Here is a 22,813-nt window from a genome sequence, read left to right as displayed (position 1 = left end):
GGGCCCTACTGTGAAACGACAAGGCCTTTTGGCTGAGGCCAGCAGCATTCTCTACCGGATCCCCTGCTCTGGTTCTGCCTTGGCTGGAGGTGACTTCCACAGATGCTGACCCAGAGAAGGACACTCATTTATCTGGAAGGCACTCCCTAACTGCTAAGTAAATAATCATGCTGCAACCCAGTCACATGTGAGGGCATTTTCAATGTAGGAAGCTGGGAAAATAGAAGCTTAAGCTGTTTCATAATCCAGTTTCATTAGATTTACTGTGCATTGGCACGAATAAGTTACAGAGGGTAGACACATAAAAATCAATTTCTTTGCAGACATTTGTGGACTGATAAAAGATCAAGCCAACCCAGTTATTAAAGTTTTAAGCATTTTTTAAACTACTAACAATACAAGTTACACATTGCTGGTATCCTCCTAATGAAGCATCCAGAAGAGAGAGCCCACCGAGCAGTCCCGTCACCTTCAGGCAAACCCCTGCCAGCTGACTTCAAAACCAGATGCCACCCTGCAGACCAAGACCCAACAACAGCACGAACCTGGGAGCTTGTCGTGCAGAAGCACCGCAGGACATAAGATCTGAGAGATGGCAGGAATGGGGTGCCACGTGGGTTGCCTCATGCCAGCACCTAGCTATTGAGTACTTCCTGGGTGCTGGACCCTGTGCCAGGTGCCTCACTAAATCTTCACAGCAAGAAACCAATCTACTAACAGATGAAAAGCTAGGGAAACAAGTAAACAAAGATGGAGTGCACTCCCACAGGCAAGCTCCACTCTCAGGAGACAGTTACCTTAAAAAGCTGCAGGACTTGAAGGTACAGACATCACACAGACTTGCTTTTGTTCTTCCTTGCAGTCTAGCTCAGTGGTCCCCAAATCAATTACGGTACAGGGTGTTCAAAGATGCCAGAAGGAATACACAGATCTGCATATACCGAAGTCAGGCAGAGGTAAGGGATTTCCAAGGATGACTACAACTACATGTGATTTCTGCCTCAAAATGCTCACTTAAAACCTAACCCAGAGGAGACCTGCCTCCATTCCACTTTCTGGGACACACTTCCAACACGTCACAGAACACATCTTGCCTTAGGGTGAAGAATATGGTCCCTACCTCATTGGCTCCAACTGAGCTGATCACACAGCTCAGTTTCTGGTTGTCCTTTGACTCGAGATAGATGGCTTGGCTCTTGTGATACCTGCCAAAAACAAAAAGCACAAACTTAAAAACTGAAGGGAGAAAGTTAAAAGAGCAGAAAAGAAAAAAGCACCATGTATCGTGACAAAAAATACAACTAAAGAAGTTTTAATCGTTTATATTTGAGAAAAGCATAATTTAAAGGTTTCTTTCCATCCCTGGAATAGATCAGACAATCTCCTAATCGTAACATTCTATATCTCGGACCTTCTGCAGAGAAAAAAAGAAGCTGAAGTGAGAATCGGAAAACTCACTTTCTAGTTTTCTTACATGAATTTTGTGATCCAGTTTAAAATGTCAAATAAAACTTTTAAAGTAAACATTCTATTCTCACCTTCTGGCCCCAACCCAAACATTGACGACTGGGTGGACAAAAAAAAAAAAAGAGAGAAATGAGCTCGAACACTGTTGCGGTGTTTTTCATTTGTCCAAATAACTTATTAACAAACAAGTTGAATTCAGCCTCACTTTAGTCTTTGATTCAAGAATACTCAGTATGTATGTACTATATGCAACTCTGCTGAAAGCTGGAGACAGACAATGAACAAGACCATCAGGTCCCTGCTGTCACAGATATGTGGGGGAGGAGACACACACACTAATAATCCTAGCTGGTCATGCTAACCAGGTGAAGTTCTAAATATAACACCATACACCAAAGGGTATCTGATCTGGCCTGAAGAGTCGAGAAACGTAGTTTGAATGCAGTGGACTAGAAAGCAGCTTCCCATTCAGCCCGGCATCTACTCCCTTGGCCTGCAGCACAGGGCCACTTTCAACTATCAAAGTTCAAGGCTGAGAATGGAAGCAAGAGTGCCTGGGTCAAAGCTGGAATGAGGGGGCAGCACTATGGAACAGCGGGTAAAGCCGCCGCCTGCAGTGCTGGCATCCCATATGGGCCCCAGTTCGAGCCCAGCTGCTCCATTTCTGATCCGGCTCCCTACTATGGCCTGGGAAAGCAGTGGAAGATGACCAGAGTCCTTGAGCCCCTACACCCACGTGGAAGACCAGGAAGAGGCTCCCAGCTCCTGGCTTCAGATCAGCGCAGCTCTGGCTGTTGCAGCCAACTGGGGAGTGAACCAGTTGATGAAAGACCTCTCTCTCTCATTCTGTGTAATCTGACTTTCAAATAAATAATCTTTAAAAAAAAAAAAAAAAGCTGGAATGAAACAACAGGATGAAAGAGCAGCTGCTGGATTAGGAGAGCAGGAGATACCAGCTAAGCTGCTGCTGGCAGCTCTGGCCTGGCCAGCCCCAGTTCAATCAAGAATATAATCTCTGTTTCATTTGGCTACACAAATCCAGCAAAACACATCCACAATTTCCACCAAAACACACGTGATAAGAAAATTCCACCAAGCACACCTACCAGCAAAGCACTACAGTTTATGACTTCTTTGGAGAAAGAAATCAGATGCTGTTCTGCTGCTACAGTGAAATAATCTGCTATCGAGACACCACAGTAAGTGCCGGCATGTGGCCCAGCAGGTTATGCTACTGCTTGCAACACCAGTAACCCGTAGGGAGCACAGAGTCCAGGATGCTCTGCTTCTGATCCAGCTGCTAATGCTCCTGGGAAGGCAAGAGACGATCGCTCAAGTTCCTGCCACTCACATGGGAGAGCAGGATGGAGTTCCTGACTCCTGGCTTCAGCCTGGCCCAGCCTGGCCCAGCCCTGGATGTTTCAACTGCCTGGAGAGTGAAGCAGTGGATAGAAGAGCTCTGTCTCTTCCTCTCTGTCACTGTGCCTTTCAAAAAAAATCTTTAAAGAAAAAAAGTTTTCCTGGTAAAGGATGCACTTCATTCCCACAACCAGCTTCCCCAATCTAGGTTCTAGTGCTCTTTAACCTGCCACTTCAGGGCTGAACACTCAAGGCCATTCGCTTCCTAAAAACAATGCTACAAGGCAGTGAGCCATAAATGCAATCAGAAGAGCGACACTGGTGTAGACGCAAGCACGAAAGTTGCTGTTGGCCAGACATTAGTTGTTGAACTGGGCCAGAAGACCTTTGTTACGCTGATCATGTAATATCCCAAGGTCCAAACTGTACAATGCATGAGAAAGGCTGAATTAGTGCACAGTAACACTTCCTGGTTTCTTTCCCACATCTAAGCCAACTATCCTATGTAAACAGCAATGTCTTGAATAATGGAGAGAATAAAAATACAGAGAAAGGACATTCAGTTATTCTATGGGGACTGTGAGTTATTAAAAATTCAGAAACACAGACAAAATGCAAGTAGCCTCAAGTCACTGTGATACCATTTTCTAAATCATAGAGAAAGGCCACACTGTGATATATATTACTAGCATGGAAACACACTCAATATACTGCTAAATGGAGGGAAAAAACTGCCCAATGTGTTCCTGTGTTTGTAATAAAACTTACATGGTACATGTGCATCATATATACATAGAAAAAATTGGATTTATATATTAAAATGATTATTAAATATTAAAAACTTGTAAAATGTAAAATAAGAATGGCATCCTTTTTATTGCATAGCTTTTGATTTTATAGAACGAGTATTATGGGCATCAAAACGTGAACAATATTTTTTGATAAATTATGGTACTTGAAAGTATCGAAATATTTACAAATTTCAAGTCATAGAGGTCTGTTCAAGAAAACCTTTATATCTGGAAGATCATTCAAGCAATTCTGACAAGACAGGTTGCATTTTCCTTTAACTGTGCTTAGAATCCAAGCACCATACATTTGACTGACATAAGAATGAACATCAGGGGGGGGCCAGGGATGTGCTGCAGCAGGTAAAGCTGTCACCTGCAGTGCCGGCATCCCATATGGGAGCCAGTTCAGGTCTCAGCTGCTAAACTTCCAATCCAGCTCTCTGTTGTGGCCTGGGAAAGCATAGAAGATGACCCAACTCCTTGGGCCCCTGCACCCATGTGGGAGTCCAGAAGAAGCTTCTGGGTCTTGGCTTTGGATTGGTGTAGCTCCAGCCACTGCAGTCATTTGGGGAGTGAACCAACGAATAGATCTCTGTGTAACTCTGACTTTCAAGAAAACAAAATCTTCCACTGCCCTCCAAGGCTATAGCAGAACTGGATTGGAAGAGGAGCAGCTGGGACCAGAACCGGCGCCCATATGGGATGCCAGTGCTTCAGGCCAGGGCTTTAACCCGCTGCGCCACAGCATTGGCCCCAAGAAATAAAATCTTAAAAAAAAAAAAAAAAAAAGAATGAGCATTAGGAGTAAAGAATACAATATCATATATCAGTCCTGAGCAGCAGCCTGAGACTTGGGCATCTGGTCTCCTGTCAAATCTGCCTCCTCTGGGATCACCAAACAGTGGTGGCTTGAATGTCCACCACTGGTCCCCGCCTGCCCCACAGGAGAGCTGGCCGGTGAGCTTCCCAAAGCAGCCAACTTCCAAATCACAGGCTCAGTGGTCCCTCCTGAACCAGTCTCCATAACCTTCAGGGGACGCTCATGAACTGCACAACATTCTTGGGGAACCATTATCCCTGGATATTCAACCTACTAAGTGATCTGAATCCTATGAGAAGACTTTAGAAAATTAAGTACACATTTGGGGGGCTTTTAAGATGAAACCAAAAAGATATGACAACCTTAACAGACAAATTTACTATTCAAATTATGAAGAATAAAAGAAAATAATCCATAAAAAACTTTAAAAACATCAATAGAGCTAAATGAGTAAAAACGGACATTATTTCTTTTTTGCCAATTAACCTGTTTTACACAGCTGCTGGAAGAATGAACACACACACACTTAAACAGCCTCAGAAATACACACCAATGTCAAACTGACTGCATTTCTTTATTACTAATGGAAATTCCGACCTGGGTATTCCTACAATTAAACCCTTAAAGCTTGAGACTTCATGCCAGTGCCGCAGCTCACTAGGCTAATCCTCCACCTTGCGGTGCCGGCACACCGGGTTCTAGTCCCGGTCGGGGCGCCGGATTCTGTCCCGGTTGCTCCTCTTCCAGGCCAGCTCTCTGCTGTGGCCCGGGAGTGCAGTGGAGGATGGCCCAAGTGCTTGGGCCCTGCACCCGCATGGGAGACCAGGATAAGTACCTGGCTCCTGCCTTCGGATCAGCGCGATGCGCCGGCCACAGCACGCCGGCCGCGGTGGCCATTGGAGGGTGAACCAATGGCAAAAGGAAGACCTTTCTCTCTGTCTCTCTCACTGCCCACTCTGCCTGTTAAAGATAAAAAAAATTTAAAAAAATAAATAAAAAGCTTGAGACTTCTATAAAACCCAGTGAACTACAATTACCAACACTATTTTCAAACAAAGCAATTTGTTTAAAGGTGGGTCCAAAAGTGGTGTAGGATGGGGGTAGGAGAAAAGATTTAATTTTTTATTCTTCTAGGAATTCTGATATTAACACTTCATTTCCAAAAAATATGAAACCACATGACAAGTATAAACCTCAAGTAGTACCGATTACTTACTCACTGTTCTAACAGTCTTTGCATCAGCTGAAGACTGAGCAAGTGGATGACTTCATTTCTGATTCACACTAGCAGCCCAGATGTAAAGTGAAAAGGGGAAAAACATATTCCACCAGCACTATCAGTTATTTTAAAATATCAGCTACTTCCACAGTACTTTCTGAGAAGGGTCAATAGCCCAAATCAACATTGAGGCAAACTTACAGCATGATTTGAAATGCCTTAAAAGCAAAGTAAGACCAAGGCAAAAGAACATGCTTATCTTTCAAAATGAAATGTAGCTTGATAAGTGTTCACACGAGGATGGGAAGCCTGAATCTCCTTTATTTCACTGAAGTACGTTAATACGCAATGAAACATGTTTGGTCAAAAATAATGTCACACCAAAATACTCCACACCGCTGGAGACAGCAGAAAGTAATTCAGTCAAGCTCGCAGTGACAGGTCATGTCTGCTAAAAAGGAAGAAAGAAAAACAGAGCCTCCTGGACAAGGATATAAATTCAGACATTAAGAACTTGGTGATATGCGCAAAGCTGGTTCTGCAACAACCAGTGCGGGCCAGGACTCCCACAACAGCCTCTAATTAGCATCAGGGAAGGAGGGACCCACCTTGCAATGACTTATTATGAGCTCTATCAAAGCCAAAGAAAAACATTCAAAATACAGAAAACAACATTCTTGAAATACACCGAACAACAAAGTAAAATGCTTCCAGATACATTATTTTTTAAATGCTTGCTGCTAATATGAGAAAGATGGTGAAAATTCCTTTGAATTGGTTAGGAGTCCTAACACATCAAATGTGACTGCTCCATTTATGTTATGAAACATCAGTCAATGGGCAGCCTTTCTTTAAAAAAAAGTTTTATTTTACTGCATGTTCAGCCTCAAGACACGTCTCATAAAGTCTAAGGATTAAGCATAGAAGGAGGGAGGGATGGAGATCCAAAGCAACGTAATTACAAAATGAACATCATTTGAAATATCACATGGCTTTAAGACTCACAGATCCATAAAAATGTTAGTGATAAATCTCATCATTTCCAAAGATGGTTCTATGTGTGGGCTTGATCTTTAAAGGTTATTTGGTTTTCATTATTAGAAACATTTTTCATCTTAGTTTGCCCCACTGTGTTAAGCTGTTAGAGCCTGCCACCTAGTGGTGATGTGCTCTGATAAGCAACGTTAACATACAGTGGTAGCTAGACTTTAAGAGCATCAAATAGCCAAATTAGAGAGACAGAGGTTGGGGCTGGCACTGTAGCATAATGGGTAAAGCTGCCACCTGCAGTGCCAGCATCCCATATGGGTGCCTGCTCAAGTCCCAGCTGCTCCACTTCTGATCCAGCTCTCTGCTATGGCCTGGGAAAGCAGTAAAAGATGACCCAAGTCCTTAGGCCCCGTACCCGCAAGGGAGACCAGGAGGAGGCTCCTGGCTTCAGATTGGTGCAGCTCCAGCCATTGCAGCCAATTAGGGAGTGAACCAGCAGATGAAGGACCTCTCTCTCTGCCTCTCCTTCTCTCTCTCTGTAACACTTTCAAGTAAATAAATAAATCTTAAAAAAAAAAAAAAAAAAAAAAGGGACAGAGGTCACTATGATCAGGCTTAGAAACACAGCAAGACTCCATCACCTACCAGCCAACTCACTGACTGGAACTTAATAGGAGAAAATTATTTCAGGCATGACAAGATCTCAGAGTATTTTGTCAATGTACTATATAAGGTAACCAACTAACAACATTCTGGGGACTTTTTCCCTTAAAATAGTTAAAAAGTTTCAAAATAACCATTACCCTAATTTTGGAACTTTTGCTAAATAAAGATACTGAAACTCAGAATCACTATATAGTCGTTAAAAATGATAATTACAGCAAAGCATAAACATTCTCCATGTAACCAAGTGGAAAGGCAGGATGTAATCATGTGTCTACTTTGACTTACACAGAACAGTAAGCCCGAGTATGGCCAAAGAGCAGAAAGAAGTGTGTCAGAATTAAAATCACTGTGAAAACATGGCAAGACCCAGGGTGATTTAACACCTAGCAGAACACCTAACACGAAGCAGACAGTAAGTGTCTGTTGAATGAATAAATGTATGAGATCTTACGGTTTTTTCATATTGTTTTGCCACTTCCTTTCTAGTTAAAAAATGCTGTCAGTCTGAAGGTCTAAAACACTCTTCACTCTCAAGTAGAAATGCTTTAGGATGCAATTCCCCCAAGTAAGCTTCCTGGTACACTTGTATAGCAGGATGATGCATGAAGAAAAGATACAGCTATCAAAAAATACCTAAAATCTTAGAAATTCAGAGCACCTCAGCATATCACAGGATCCAAAGAAGGCTACAAGAACAAAAACCATTTACCTTTTTGTTGTTTTAAGATTTATTTATTTGAAAGGCAGATATACTGAGAAAGAGGAGACAGAAAATCTTCCATCCACTAGTTCACTTCCCAAATGGCCACAAAAGCTGGGGTTGGGCCAGGCGGAAGCCAAGAACCTCCTCTAGTTCTCCCACATGGGTGGCGGGAACCCAAGGACTTGGGCCATCTTCCACTACCTTCCCAGGCACAGTAGCAGGAAGCTGGATCAGAAGAGGAGCAGCTGGGACAAGAATTGGCGCCCATATGGGATGCTCACACCACAGGTAGCGGCTCAACCTTCTATGCCACAGCACTGGCCCTCCCCGCCATTTATCTTAATTAACATGGTCTTCTCCCAAACTGATGTGATCACAAAATCCTTTTAGGTGCAGAACACCTATTAACTTGAGCACACAGGGGCAGAGTTCAGAGGAGGCAAAAAGAAACATATACTACAGCCAATGAAGCCACCTAGGGAGTGAACCAGCAGGTGGAAGATCTCTCTGTTTTTCCCTTTCTCTCCATAACTCCCTCAAAATAAATTAATACATCTTCTTAAATACACACACACAGAGACACACACACACTTCAAAAATTGTGCTGAGATCCAACATAGGTGTCCAACACGTAACTGCTGGAACATTTTCAAATGGAGTTCCACTTGTACTACTGTGAAGTTATTCTGCAGTTATGCTCTGAAAAACAACTGTAGATGGGGGCAGTGCTGTGGCACAGCAGTTAAAAGCCGCCACCTGCAGTGCCAGCATCCCATATGGGGGCAGGTTTGAGTCCTGCTACTCCACTTCTGATCCAGCTCCCTGCTAATGCACCTGGGAAAGCAGAAGATGGTCCAAGTCCTTGGGCACTTGTACCCACATGGGAAACCTGGAAGAAGCTCCTGGCTTCGGGCTTCAAATCGGACCAGCTCTGGCCATTGTGGCCATTTGGGGAGTGAACCAGAGCATGGAAGATCTCTCTCTCTGCCTCTCAAATAAATAAGTAAGTCTTAAAAAAAAAAAAAAAAACACACACACACACACACACACAACTGTAGAGAGCCCCAGATCCTCTCCAACTGGTTCTTATTAGACTCTTAAAGTAATCCAGGTGTTCCCGTAACATACCATCTTTTATCATAGTACAGTTTGCCATCTTCGATCCGAGCTTCAAACCGCTGGGCAGGAGACTCTGCAGGTGTAGTAGGCAAGTGTTCAGGAGAGGATGGGGATGCTGGAGGAACCAGACACACTGGAATGACTAAGTACGTACCAAACACGTGTTGAGCCCGCCACCCAGCATGCTATAATTGAACTGCCATCAGAATGCAGTGGAATCATGACCCTCAAGCTCCTATAATGTTAGTAATGCATGGGAATTCAACACAGTTCTTGTACACTGCATCTAATTTGACCCTCAAGGCAACCTAACGAGGTAGTCAAGTCACAGACTTAACCTTCCGAGCAAAAGAGCAACCTGAGGCTCAGGAAGCTTTAAGGTCCAATGTGTAAGTTATACACAATCAGAGTAAGAATAAATCCCTGGTGATCGGAAGTCCAAAAAAGGCAGGAACAATGAAAATCTCTTTCAAAAAACGACAATTTCCAGAACTACAGTAGGGTCACACACTCAAAGCCCTCTCCCCTTCAAGACGTCCCTGTGGACTACTATGGCACTCAGGACTGTGTCTACACCAAGTTGCTTTTTGCCTGCAATAAACTTAGTGGGGAGAGGGATGTGTAAGTGACCCCACACTTAAGGCCTTACCAAGCAATTATTCCAGTATGCAAACTGGCATGCCCTCAAGTGCTGCCCTGGAAGAAACCACTGTGAACACTGGGTCAGCTTCTCCTATAGCAAGGACGCGGCAGCAGAATCAGGCCGTGGAAACGCCTCTAGCTTCACTTCAGAATGTGAGTCCTACTGGAAAACCCTTCATAATTCATTGTCAAAAAAATGCATATCAAGTTGAATCTTACGCCTGATGCCCACATAGAAAGAACCTCTACCAGTCAAAAGTCTTTTATAATAAATCCTAAAGAAAAGACAAGAATGACATACCAAGGTAAAAAAAAAAAGATAGTCAAAGGAGGGACACACTTAAGATCCCTTTCAGTTTTCATCATGACTGCTTTTGGGCCCACACTAAATATTTTATTTTTGAAACATCAACAATTCACTGACATGTATTTGCATGCTTTTACAACAATACAATAAAAAGATTGCAAACGCCAATAACATAATGCACTTACCTGGTCTCTTGGGTGACTTAAGCTGTAGGAAGAACAACAAAAAAATCTTAGAGAAAATCATTTCAGAAGCAACTGAAGGTGTCAGAGGTATCATGATGTAAAAGCAATACAACAAAGTGAAGCAGGAAACCACGTCAAGCTTTGACTTCCAAAGAAGTTTAAGAAAAAATCAAATTGTACCTTATTTAACGTTCTCAGATCCTCCATGATCTGTTCATCTGTTAACAAATAGTTTAGCTGAGGTGTTGAGAGTTAAAGGAATGTGTCTGAAAAGTACGGTTTGCAAAGAAACAGAAGGCAACAAAATGGCACCAGTATTACAGAGCTTACAAAATGTAGCTTTGTTAAATGATACTTTTATAATACTTTGCTTCCTGCAAAGTTGATTTCCCTACTAAATGTCGTGGTGTCCAGCTATAAAAAACAATTTACATCCCCAACCTTACAAACTATGATGAGAAGGTAAAATGAGACTCAGTAGGTATGTAAAATAGCAAGAACACAGGAAATAGTAAAGAATTTCATCCTGAATTTATAGGCTGCTTTTGTTCCAAAGATCTGAAGACTTTTACTCAAAACACACACACACACTTCTCCCCACATATCATTCCCATTTTTATGATTAAAGAGGCTGCTTTATATCTGAATTAAATCTCATCTGTTTTAAGAACAGTTTTCAATCCACTACTTTAGGGATTTAGGTAACTGAGGCACATAAAGGCAGATATTACTATCCTCATTTTACAGGTGGAAAAATTAAGGCACATTAATTTTTCAGTTGCCCCGGCTGGATTTCCAACACAAAGTACCTTTTCAAATAACTCCTCTCTATAAATCTCTCCCATTAATAGCAGCAATTAGCAATTACGGACTGCGATAATAAAATGGCCCAGCCGCAACCTGTGGATGGATAACTCACAGATGCTTTCCAATCAAATGTTGCTATGCTCTGTAAGACGACAGCCATATATACTCTATCAAATGGACAGGCAAATGATTCTACAATCTTAAGAGAAAAAAGTGACTAAAACTTGATCCAAATGGATATCAGGAGCAGGTTTTCTCCTCTTGTCTGGGATGGGGACAGGGTCATTTGGTCGCCTCCGCAACTTTCTGGTCATGATGGGTTTCACTTCCATAGAATCTGTGGCAAGAACAGAATGGACAAATCTAATTCCCAGTCAGTAAGAATTTCTCTACTATAAGAATTACCTACCCCAGAGTCACTCATGCAGAACCATTTCACTGGGGAATGTTTGGTCTACACATGGCCCAAGCCAGATGCTCATATTAGATTTCAGAGTTCATGTTTATAAGATTCAAGACCAGCTGATCTAGGTGTACAATCCTCTCGAAACGTAGCCCCACAGTCTAACACTGCAATCATCTCTCCAACCTCAAAAGCTAGGGGATATCCCCTCCCTCAAATTACGAAGCTACAGATTCATCGGATCTCGAGAGTGAAAGGAACCTGGGGGTCGTCTCAGGTCACAGATGTCTGCTGTTCCCACAGACGGGAGGGAAGCTCACTGGTACAGAAGGCTCTTTCAGAGGCCACTGGCCTCTGTGCCAACATTTGTATAATAAGTCTCCATTTACAAACTCAGACCCTTTTCTCCTCTTACAGTCTTTTGTGGTTACTTGACCATCAAGAATGACATACTGAGGCTCATAAGAAAAGCCTGTTCTCATTCTTCCTGACTTCTCTCTGTAGTCTGAACTGCAGCTGACTTCCCTGCCTTACAATCCCTGCCTTCCCAGCCTTGGCTGCACAAATCTCTGCTCTGTCACCTCCTCAGGGTTCTTTCCTGCTGGCCTGGTCCTCAAATAACGATGACCCCAATTCCCAATCATTAATTCTCGCTCCAGCCACCCCTTGGAATGGCAGCCTACACCCAACACCACACTCTCTCTCCATTCCAAAAGATCTCTTTCCTCCCCTCCCACAGCTGCCTCTTCTGCATCTCAGGACCATCTAACCTATTCATCCTTGCAAACCAAAGTGTCCTCTGTGACGGCCTTCACGCAAGCATCAAATTCACTAGACATCAGTTCTTGCAAAACTATGCCCTCATCTATTCACTAACCTACCCCAAGGACCACCTGTGCTCAAGTGACCTTCCTAAGATACAAATTAGAATATCCTGCCTCTCACTCACTCTTCTTACTAAACGTAGCACTGGCTTGCCACTCTACAAATGCCATGCCTTATTTCTGGACTTGCTCATTTCTCCTTCATTGACACTCACCCTATACTCCAGCTGTGAGCTCTCTTACCCACAGGCAACCTACTTCCATCCTTTCAAGCCTCTGCCTGCCCCTCATCCTACCTGGCAAACTCCCACATAACATCCATCCAATATTCCCCTTTGTTATAGTTTCCATGGGCAGAGACCCAGCCCATCTTCCAAGTAACCAGAGCATTGTTCCTATGCCAAGTGCCACACTACAGGACATCAGACATTGAGACTGCACTGCAGCATGGAGACTGCCCCTACCCAGCAAGAGCTGGGGCACGCTGTGTGGGCCTCACAAAACTTTCTGCAGAATGACAAGATGAGGTCACACCTGATCATGAGATAAAGCTCACTGATAATGACGCACACTGTCAGCAGAGCAGACAGGCAGGGTTATGGAATTCTACTACAGCAATGTGCAGGATCTGACTATTTAGGAAACATACAACAACAAATATTTCTGGATCTTGCTCCCAAAAAATGGGCAATAATTGAATTTTTCCCTATGAATCAAGTAAAGGTAAAATAACCATCACAGACATAATGAACACTAACAAATCTGTACCTGCAGCCTGCATAAATGCTCTATGTTGCTCGCTCCCTCGTGTAGAGAATGGAAATATCAGTCTCTCCCTAGCAGAGTACTCTAAGAGTTACACAATGATACAAGTGAAGCCCTGAGTATAGTGCCTGGCATAACCAGAATTTCAGCAATTCTGATTTTTATTATATTTTTAAGAAGGAAAAAAAAGCTATGTAAAGTCCTTTTAAGAAGTCAAGGCATTATGAGCTGAGTGAAAGTTACAGACTGTAAGGTGGTTTGATGTCAGCGGTGAGGCTTTGCAATATTCAAACCTAACTTGGAAAACAAAATGTTTAGGAGGCTCACCCTATCCAAGGGAGCACCAGAGAGAAAGCATGTAGCCCAGATCATATGGAAAGTTCTGTACACCAAAGAGAATGGCTACGTGTGCCCTGCTCCAAGGGTTGCCAAGAATGCAGGGTCGGGAGGGTGGGCAATATACCATGGAAGGGGCCCAAGTACAGGTACAGCTGAGAAGATGTGGGAACATCAAGTCCAATTACACCGCTGAACTCTGAAAATCCTAAGTGTACCAACTATAGATCAGAAAATATCATCAAATTCTTATAAAATGGGAAAAATCCATTCATTTTATTAGTCAACAAAAATAAGCTGGTGAATTTTATACAAAAGACTATGTTTGCATAAACCCTAAAATTTACCAGCTTGTTTCTGCCCCTGAGAAGACAGCAGACAACGGTCCTGGCCAGTGGCCCATGCAGAAGATGGAATCTGACAGGGAGACCAACATGCAAGTGTCTAAGTCTAAGGACAAAACAGAAAGATTACCACTTCAGTCGCCTTTCTCCTATTCCAGCTTTGCCTAGCTGGTTATAAACCTAAGTTTTCCTTAGAGGGAAGGGGCAGTCTGACCACCTAGGTCTCAGTATGTCTAGAAGTTCTACTTCTCACCTCAAGCAAGAGCTGGCATTCTGAGTTTAAATATCAGTCTCTTGGTGATTCTGATCAATAAGAATCCCAAGGCACTCAACCTGGGTACTGACAAAAACCAAAATTTTAGAACTAAAGTTGAGCCCTGGAGGAGGTAACACAAGCATGGGTATCACCCAATCCTCTCAGATGGCCCTAACTGGCCAAAATTAAAAAGTCTCTCTGATCCGGAAGACTCTTCAGAGGTTCACGTCAGTGGGGATGCTAGTTGTAGAAATCATTGAAATAAAACCCTTAAGACAATTCTGGGAGAGTTTCACACAGAAAGCACTACATAAGCCATGAGACTGCATCTACAACCCCTCCCCAAACCATCTCAGATTTCTGACCTTCAATGGTATGAATCCTATTTCTCTGCTCCTCAGGAAGCCTGATAGATAGATAAGCCCCAGGTAGCCCTCGGTCTGATATCTACACAATGGGATGCATCAGTGCTGGGTAGTTATTATAGAACAGTTCCTATGGAGAGAGCTTCCTGTTAAAATTAATCACTCGCACTTTACACGTCACTACTCATTTACCGGCTGGCCTTCTGTTTTGTACTTCTTCCTAGGCCTCTTCATTCACTTCTAACAGCTCCCCTGCCCACAGTGCTCAACTGCAGTAGCAGCTTCATTTCAACATGCTTTTATCATTAAAACAAGTTCACGCATGTTCACATATGAGGACTCTTCAAGAACTAGTCAATGAGTACAAACTGCCAGTTACAGACGAAGAATAAGTGTTGGCATTCTTTTGCACAATGTTGTGTTGAATAATTTCAATGTTCTGACCACAAAATGACAAAGGCATGCAGTGATGAACATGCTATGTACCTGGATTTGATTATACCATGTAAACATGAATCAAGATACCACACTGTACTACAGAAATACATTAAATTACTGTGTCAATTAAAACAATATTAAGGGGCCGGTGTTGTGGCATCCCCTGTGGTCACCATTTCTTTTTTTAAAATATTTGTTTATTTATTTGAAAGTCAGAGTTACATAGAAAGTTGAGAGGTTGAGAGGCAGAGAGAGAGAGAGAGAGAGAGAGAGAGAGAGAGAGAGAGAGAGAGAGAGGGGCCTTCCATCCACTGGTTCATTCCCCAGATGGCTGCAACGGCCAGAGCTGCACCGATCCAAAGCCAGGAGCCAGGAGCTTCTTCCTGTTCTCCTACGTGGGTGCAGGGGCCCAAGGACTTGGGCCATCTTCTACTGCTCTCCCAGGCAATAGCAGAGAGCTGGATTGGAAGCAGAGCAGCCAGGTCTCGAACCGGCGACTATGGACATCATTTCAAGACACAGCTGTTCCACTTCCAATCCAGCTCTCTGCTAATGTGCCTGGGGAAGCAACAAAGAATGTGGCCCAAACACTTGGGCCCCTACACCCATATGGGAGACCAGGGTACAACTTCTGACTTCAGCCTGGCTCAGCACTGGCTGCTGCAGTCATTTGTAGAATGAACCAGAAGATTCTCTAACTCTGCCTTTCAAAATCTTTAAAGAAGAAAAAAAACAAGCTATTTTTTAGCTACTGGAAAAAAAATTTAGTTGCAGTGATTCAAAGGAGCACTAGTATCAGAAAAAAAGCCACAGCTGAGGAAACCCTGCCACAGCCTGGCAATTTCCTGCAAGCCACGCAGTGTGAAACAGCTCTAGGTCAGGAGTCCAGGGCAGGCCCCAGCACACCCCACAAGAAAAGGCAGGTTCACCAAGATCATCACAAATCAACATAGCAGTGGCTGGAGAAGGAGGGATAAGAATCAAGGTCAGGTCTTTGGAGACCAAATCAGGGTGAGAATGAAGGGACCAATTTCAATTAGGTCCATAATGAAGGGATGGCATTCAAAGAAAAAACTGAGCCTCCCACCCCCTCCCCCTCCCCAGATCAACCACATTTAATGGCCTGGATTCCACAATGTCACTTTTGGAAAGAACTTGAGGACAAGTCTACCCACGCAAAATCCAGGTCACCTCCATTCTCCCTCCCCAGGTATTTGTGGGGCCTCTTCTCCTTGCCTTGACTTCCAGCATCCCCAACACTCTGGCTTCTATTATGCAGAACTCACTGCTCCTGCAGTGCAATCACACACGCCTGAACAACAACAAGCCTGTCAAAATCTTCACTCAGCAGCAGCGACCTCAACGCCACCTTCCATTTGGGAAGACAGGGAAGCTACATTAATTTTTCTAACTTACATTCTCCCTAAGGAGCTTACATTCTCCTTAAGGACACAGGTCTTAACCATTATCCTGATTCTGCACACCAAGAAGTACTACACATATTCATCTTATCAGGAGAGAGTAGATAAAATATGGTGGTGAAGACAACACATTGGAGGCCAAATCCTGGCTTAAGAACTGTTTTTCAGTTGCGGGACTGAAAGCAAATGACGACTATTCTCCAAGTCTGCTCTTCCATTTGTAATGGCAGAATAATGGCTGCCGGGGCCAGCCATGTGGCACAGCGGGTTAAAGCCCCGGCCTGCCAAACCAGCATCCCACATAGGTGCCAGTTTGAGTCCTGGCTGCTCTACTTCTGATCCAGTTCCCTGTTAATGCACCTGGGAAAGCAGCAGAGGATGGCCCAAGTCCTTGGGCCCCTGCATCCATGTGGGAAACCCTGAAGAAGCTCCTGGCTTTGGATCAGCTCAACTCCAACCACTACAGCCATTTGGGGAGTGAACCAGCAGGTGGAAGCCCTCTCTCTCTCTGCCTCTACATCTCTCTATAACTCCTCCAAATAAATAAAAAATAATGGCTCCCAAATCAAAGGGAGCTGCAGGAACTAAATGAGGTTATAACTGTCAATGCCTCAGTGTTCACTCTGTGCACGAAGCATTCATAGGCACTATCTCATCACCTTCACAGTAGATTCTCTCATCTCCTTGCCAAATGAGAAGCCCCCCGCCCCAGAAAAAATTTTGTAAAAGCCAGCATTCACCCCATTCTGTCAGCCTGCAGAGGTAGCTCTGTTTTGCTGATGTTTTCATAGAATGCCTGACTCAATGTAAGTGCTTAGGAAGCAGACTCCTATCTTGACATTATGACTCATGGTGCCAGCTCTGAATCCAGTAGCTTCTAAAGGAAACTCAAGGCTCTACTTAGGTCATGAGTGGCTATCACTGGGGCCTTGAAGGTTAGAAGATCCTCTGGTGAGCAAGAATTTACAAAAGAAAATGAAGCGGCAGTCAACAGACTCTTGGAAGAAAAGATGGCTACACTAACAAGAAAAACAAATCAAAAACAATAAACTCTCCACCTTTTAAAGCTCATTACATTCTCAATGATTATCTGGGTCACTTGTAACCCTGACTTCAACGTTAGAGAATACTACACTCTGATAATTCTACATAAAACTCGACTACTCAAAGTATGGTCCAGGATATCCTGAAACACCTCAGGCCTCCTGAAACAGGCTGCATTGTATCAAGACCCCAGGTGGGAGCAAACATTTGGTTCACTGGTTAAGTCCCAGCTTGGATGCCCCACCTCTTATCGGATGGCCTGGTTCAATCATGGCTCCTCTACTTCCAATCAAGCTTCCTGGAAGCACCAGTCACAGAAGATGGCTCAAGTACTTGGGCAGCTGCAATGCTAACCTCTGGCTGGTTGCAGGCATTTGGGCAGTAAACCAGCAGACGGGAGATCTCTTTCTCTTTGCCTTTCAAATAACAGAAATTTTAAAAAATTTTAAAGACCACCCTCCCCCAGAAGTGACCCATATTACATATTGAAGTTGGAGAAGTACTGACTTATGGCTCATCCTAGCTTCTTTATTTACAGTCCACCTTTCCACCTGTACAACCTAGTTTTCCTAAATGCCCCACAGGAGGTCTGCGAGGTGAGTAAATCCTGCTCAGACAGTGCAGGCCACCAGATAACACTCACATCCAGTGTGACATTCTCATCTGCCTCTTATGCTGCTTTGTTTTTCACGTTGAACCAGAAAAGATTTTCCAAGCAGGGGTGGGCAATATTAATACTGGGAATCAATCCACAAAGGTGAAGTAAGTCACTCAATTAGAGGAACAGAACCAAGCCTTTAATCCGACACCATAGCAGCACCATCTGTGGAAATGCTAATTATCCTTCTAGCTCCCTTGCCTTCTCTTGCCACACTCTATCATTACTTTGGCAGTGCTTCCCATACCAATGGTACCAAATGGCTTGGGGAAGGACATCAGTACCTTTAACGTCCATGGCTAGCTTTAAACACTTCTGTAATATATTGTATCATGTTACAAATGATTTCCCTGCATTTGTCGTATCTACCCTGGCAGGTTCAGCCTCAAGTCAATCAGAATGCCTCTTGTCCCAGTTAAGATCCTGTTTTTAAAACTGCCTGGCCAAACAATGTCTACTGCTTGTCAATAATTAGGATGCCAAATCGCAGGTGAGCTGATGACACCCCTCCCTGCAGATGGAAAGGGAGCAGCTATAAATCGACAGTGTTTCCCACCAGCCTAATGAAGGCTCCGAACATCTGGTGGCCTGAGCAGAGAGCGATGAGGCATCACTGCCAGTCACAGCCACCATCAAAGAAAACAGTGTGCAGATCTGAAAGCAGGCAGGCAGACTGGCGGCAGACAAGGCACCACAGTGTGATCGGTCTAATTAAAAAAGCATTTCAACAAGAACAAGATGGTGCTGTCTGAAGATGCTATTTTAGCATCCTTCTCACAAAAAAAAAAAAAAAAAATATTCTGAGCTGCCTTGAAAGGCCTTCAAGGAATTCACTCCTTTTGCCAAGTTATTTAATGAAGAAGCTATCAGAGGACAGATTTTTTTTTTCCCCCAAGAGTTAAACCTCCCCTACCCCAGATACAACCATGTTCTCACTGCTGTGTCATGGGGATGGGAAGGCCAAACTGGTTCGTTCATGCCACCAGGAATATACAGGTGAAACAAAGATCTTAACTGGTCCTCAGAACCTTCTAATGTGATTATTAGAAAGTTAAATTTGGCATGCCACCTACATGTCCCAATGACAAATCACTGACTCACCTCACAGTACTTGCCAACTCCACAATCGCTAGATGAAGCCAATTCCCCGTATCCTTCTAGGATTCATCAGTCTACAAACGGCAACAGAAGAGCTGGTCTATATTGCTTCTTTAAACTTGCCTACAGTCTGCTAAGTTCCCCTATGTGGATTACTACGTCCTGGAAAGCTAAAGAAGAACTGGTTCTGGATCTCCTAAAACTTCACCACCTTCACAGGAAAATACAGAAGTTTAGCTACCCTGTTGGAATCCTATCAGCTCCTTCTGTAATGTTCACAGCAACGGCTGGGGGAAGAGACCTAAAAGCATAGATGACACAGCCCAGAACCTTTCTTCTCACATCTAGGTCAAAGGAAAACAATACCTTTTCTGTAATTAAGGCAGAGTAAACAGAACAGGGATTCCCATTACTACATACGGACTTAGGTAAGTTGTTCAGGACATAACTAAGACACAAATGGCAGTTGACCCAGGAATTAAGTAACGCAGAATTCGCAATTATTCCTAAGGGTCTACCATTTATTGTTATGTCTACAACAGGGGTAGAGAACCTTTCTTCTGCCAAGAGCCACCTGGATTTTTTGTTTTTTATAATTTTTAAAAGATTTACTTATTTGAAAGGAAGAGCGAGAGAAAGAAAGGTCTTCCATCCTTTGGATTACTCCTCAAATGGCTGCAACAGCTGGAGCTGGGCCGATCTGAAGCCAGGAGCTTCTTCCAGGACTCCCACATGAGTGCAAGGGCCCAAGGAGTTGGGCCATTTTCCACTGCTTTCCCAGGAACATTAGCAGGGTACTGGATGGGAAGTGGAGCAACAGGGACTCACAACTGATGCCCACATGAGATGCCAGCACTTTAGGAGGCGGCCTTACTTGCTACGCCACAGCGCCATCTCTACCTAAATATTTATAACATCATTCACGGACCACTCAAAGTTATCAACTTAAAAATTCACCTTTAGTGCCAGCAACCCATATGGGCACCAGTTTAAGTTCTGGCTGCTCAACTTCCAATCCAGCTACCAGCTAATGTGCCTGGGAAGGCAGCAGAAGATAGTCCACATGGGAGACCAGGAAGAATTTCCTGGCTTCTGATGAACCCATCTCCAGCTCTTTTGGCCATTTGGGAGTGAACCAGTGATGGAAGACTGCTCTATCTCTCGATCTCTCTCAGCATCTCTGTAAATCTGCCTTTTAAATAATTTTTTTTTTTTTTTTGGACAGGCAGAGTGGACAGTGAGAGAGAAACAGAGAGAAAGGTCTTCCTTTTTGCCGTTGGTTCACCCTCCAATGGCCACCACGGCCGGCGTGCTACGGCCGGCACATTGTGCTGATCCGAAGCCAGGAGCCAGGTGCTTCTCCTGGTCTCCCATGCGGGTGCAGGGCCCAAGCACTTGGGCCATCCTCCACTGCTTTCCCGGGCCACAGCAGAGAGCTGGCCTGGAAGAGGGGCAACCGGGACAGAATCCGGCGCCCCGACCAGGACTAGAACCTGGTGTGCCGGCGCCGCTAGGCGGAGGATTAGCCTAGTGAGCCGCAGCACCGGCCTCAAATAAATCTTTTTAAAAAATTAGCCTCCTATAATAAACTGAGTCCACCCCAGCAGCTGCCTTGACAAGGGCAGACCAAATGATTTCACAGCCTTACACGGCCCCCCAGGCTGTACATGGCCCACCCCTGGTCTACATGAGGACACTGTACAAAGCACTCATATCTCTACCCACAATCCTGAGAGAGGTATGCCCATCCCCACAGTACAAGGGGAAACAGGCTCAGGGAAGTTAGGCAGTTCGACTAAGGGCACATACATAAATGGAAAGCAGGACTGGAACTCTGATCCATGATGTCACAGTGCACTCTCCTTCCCCGTGCTGTGTTCCCAGGAAGTAAGAAAGGAGGAACTGGAACAGCCACCCAGGCACCCCACTCAGGGTGTTCCGGACGCAGCCCCATGGGGCTTTCATACCGCCAGTAAGTTCCATGGTTAGCTTCTCATTTTCAATCATTTTCTTCTTTTCTTCTAGCTCAGCAATCAGGTTCTCTTTCAGCTCAACCTTCTTGTCTTCAAATTCTTTCACTGCTGCCTTCTTTTCTTTAATGTAATTTCTTTCTACTTGTTCAGTCTGAGCAAAAGAAAAAACACAGGCCACAGGGATTTGGTCTAGGGAGCCAAGGAATGAACTCAAAGTGTGGCTTTGTCCTCAACAGCAAAACATCAGAAATACAGTCTGTGTCTGTGTCTGTCTCTCTCTCTCTCTCTCTCTCTCTCTCTCTCTCTCTCACACACACACACACAAAGAGAGAGAGAGATATCCCTGAGCAAGTTTTCCAAAGAATGCATAAAACTAAGCCACAAAACGTTTGCTTTTGTTAAAGTATACCTCAGTTGCTATAAAGGCATTTCTCCTCTACTAGTCTTAGATGTTAAAACATACTATCAGTTTCTCAAAGACAATAAACAATCCCATATAATGACAATTTCAAAGGGAAGTAGTATGTGCTTTTCAGATGAAATATCTAAATTCAAAATTAATTATATGATAGTAAAGATGAGGCCAGCACCATGGCTCACTTGGCTAATCCTCCACCTGTGGTGCCAGCACTCCAGGTTCTAATCCTGGTTGGGGCAGCAGTTCTAGTCCTGGTTGCTCCTCTTCCAGTCCAGCTCTCTGCTGTGGCCCGGGAGGGCAGTGGAGGATGGCCCAGGTCCCTGGGCCCTGCACCTGCATGGGAGACCAGGAGGAAGCACCTGGCTCCTGGCTTTGGATCGGCGCAGTGCACCGGCCGCAACAGCCATTGGGGGGTGACCCAACAGAGAAAGGAAGACCTTTCTCTCTGTCTCTCTCTAACTCTGCCTGTCAAAAAAAAAAAAAAAAAAAAAAAAAGATAGTAAAGTTGAAGAGCAGGAGCTAATATTCCTAACACATTAAGATAAAGCACAGTTGAGGCCGGTGCTGTGGCGTAGCGGGTAAAGCTGCCACCTGCAATGCCGACATCCCATATGGGTGCTGGTTCGAGTCCTGGCTACTCCACTTCTGATCCAGCTCTCTGCTATGGCCTGGGAAAGCAGTGGAAGATGGTCCAAGTGCTTGGGCCCCTGCACACACGTGGCAGACCCGGAAGAAGCTCCTGGCTCCTGGCTTTGTATCAGCCCATCTTCAGCCGTTGTAGCCATTTGGGGAGTGAACCAGCAGATGGAAGACTTCTTTTTCTCTCTGCCTCTGCCTCCCTGTAACTCTGCCTTTCAAATAAATAAATGAATCCTTAAAAAAAGAGCAACCATAGTGGATCCTGTTAGGTACCCCAACTCCAAACTACTTAAACAATGAGACCAAACTAAACTAACTGCCTAAGCATACATTTTTAAAATCTCACCGTTGTGCTAATAAGTGAAGAACAAGGGACCCAGAGTGAGCTGGGTGTGGCTCCTGTGATCAGTTGGGTCCTGAATGACTACGGGATTTCAGATACTCTGAGTACTAAAATGGTTTCCAACAATAAAGCATGGCCTTCTCAGAAAGTGCTCCTCACACGCACTTGCAGGCCAGCACTCCAGCTGTAGGCCCTCGTCTCCGGGCTGCAGGCTGAGACACACGCACTCCAGTACTTAGCTGTCTGTGCAGTGGGAAGATAAAAACGTCACTTTCCTACTGGCCCACAGAGCTCCAGCTGTAAAATGAAACTGTGGAACCAATTCAGAGACTAAGTCACTTTGAGAACCAGTATCAAATTAGGCCATTATAGTTCAGACTTATCTCCAAATGGCTTTAATGTGAGATAAAAGT

General features: G+C 44.2%; 1 protein-coding gene across 6 annotated transcripts in view; it reads right to left on the bottom strand.

The window, feature by feature from the left end:
- Positions 1–22,813, bottom strand: part of SUDS3 (SIN3A corepressor complex component SDS3) — a 92,391-nt gene that overhangs the window by 57,017 nt on the left and 12,561 nt on the right. For all 6 annotated transcript variants that reach the window (XR_011385215.2, XR_011385216.2, XM_070065985.2 and 3 more), the window contains exons 6-11: positions 20,995–21,151; positions 11,317–11,412; positions 10,449–10,510; positions 10,269–10,290; positions 9,144–9,249; positions 1,121–1,205 (exon numbers count right to left, since the gene is read on the bottom strand). Coding sequence is in view for 4 of the 6 variants with exons in the window: in XM_070065985.2 (XP_069922086.1) it covers positions 1,121–1,205; positions 9,144–9,249; positions 10,269–10,290; positions 10,449–10,510; positions 11,317–11,412; positions 20,995–21,151 (528 nt within the window). In the remaining 2 variants the exon portion in view is untranslated. The remainder of the gene's footprint in view (positions 1–1,120; positions 1,206–9,143; positions 9,250–10,268; positions 10,291–10,448; positions 10,511–11,316; positions 11,413–20,994; positions 21,152–22,813) is intronic.

The sequence above is a fragment of the Oryctolagus cuniculus genome, chromosome 21, assembly GCF_051225735.1.
Source record: "Oryctolagus cuniculus isolate XC-2025 breed Fujian yellow rabbit chromosome 21, ASM5122573v1, whole genome shotgun sequence".
NCBI classification, from domain to species: Eukaryota; Metazoa; Chordata; class Mammalia; order Lagomorpha; family Leporidae; genus Oryctolagus; species Oryctolagus cuniculus.
Note: the sequence above shows the minus strand (reverse complement) of the source record. Positions and strands in the feature narration are given on the sequence as shown.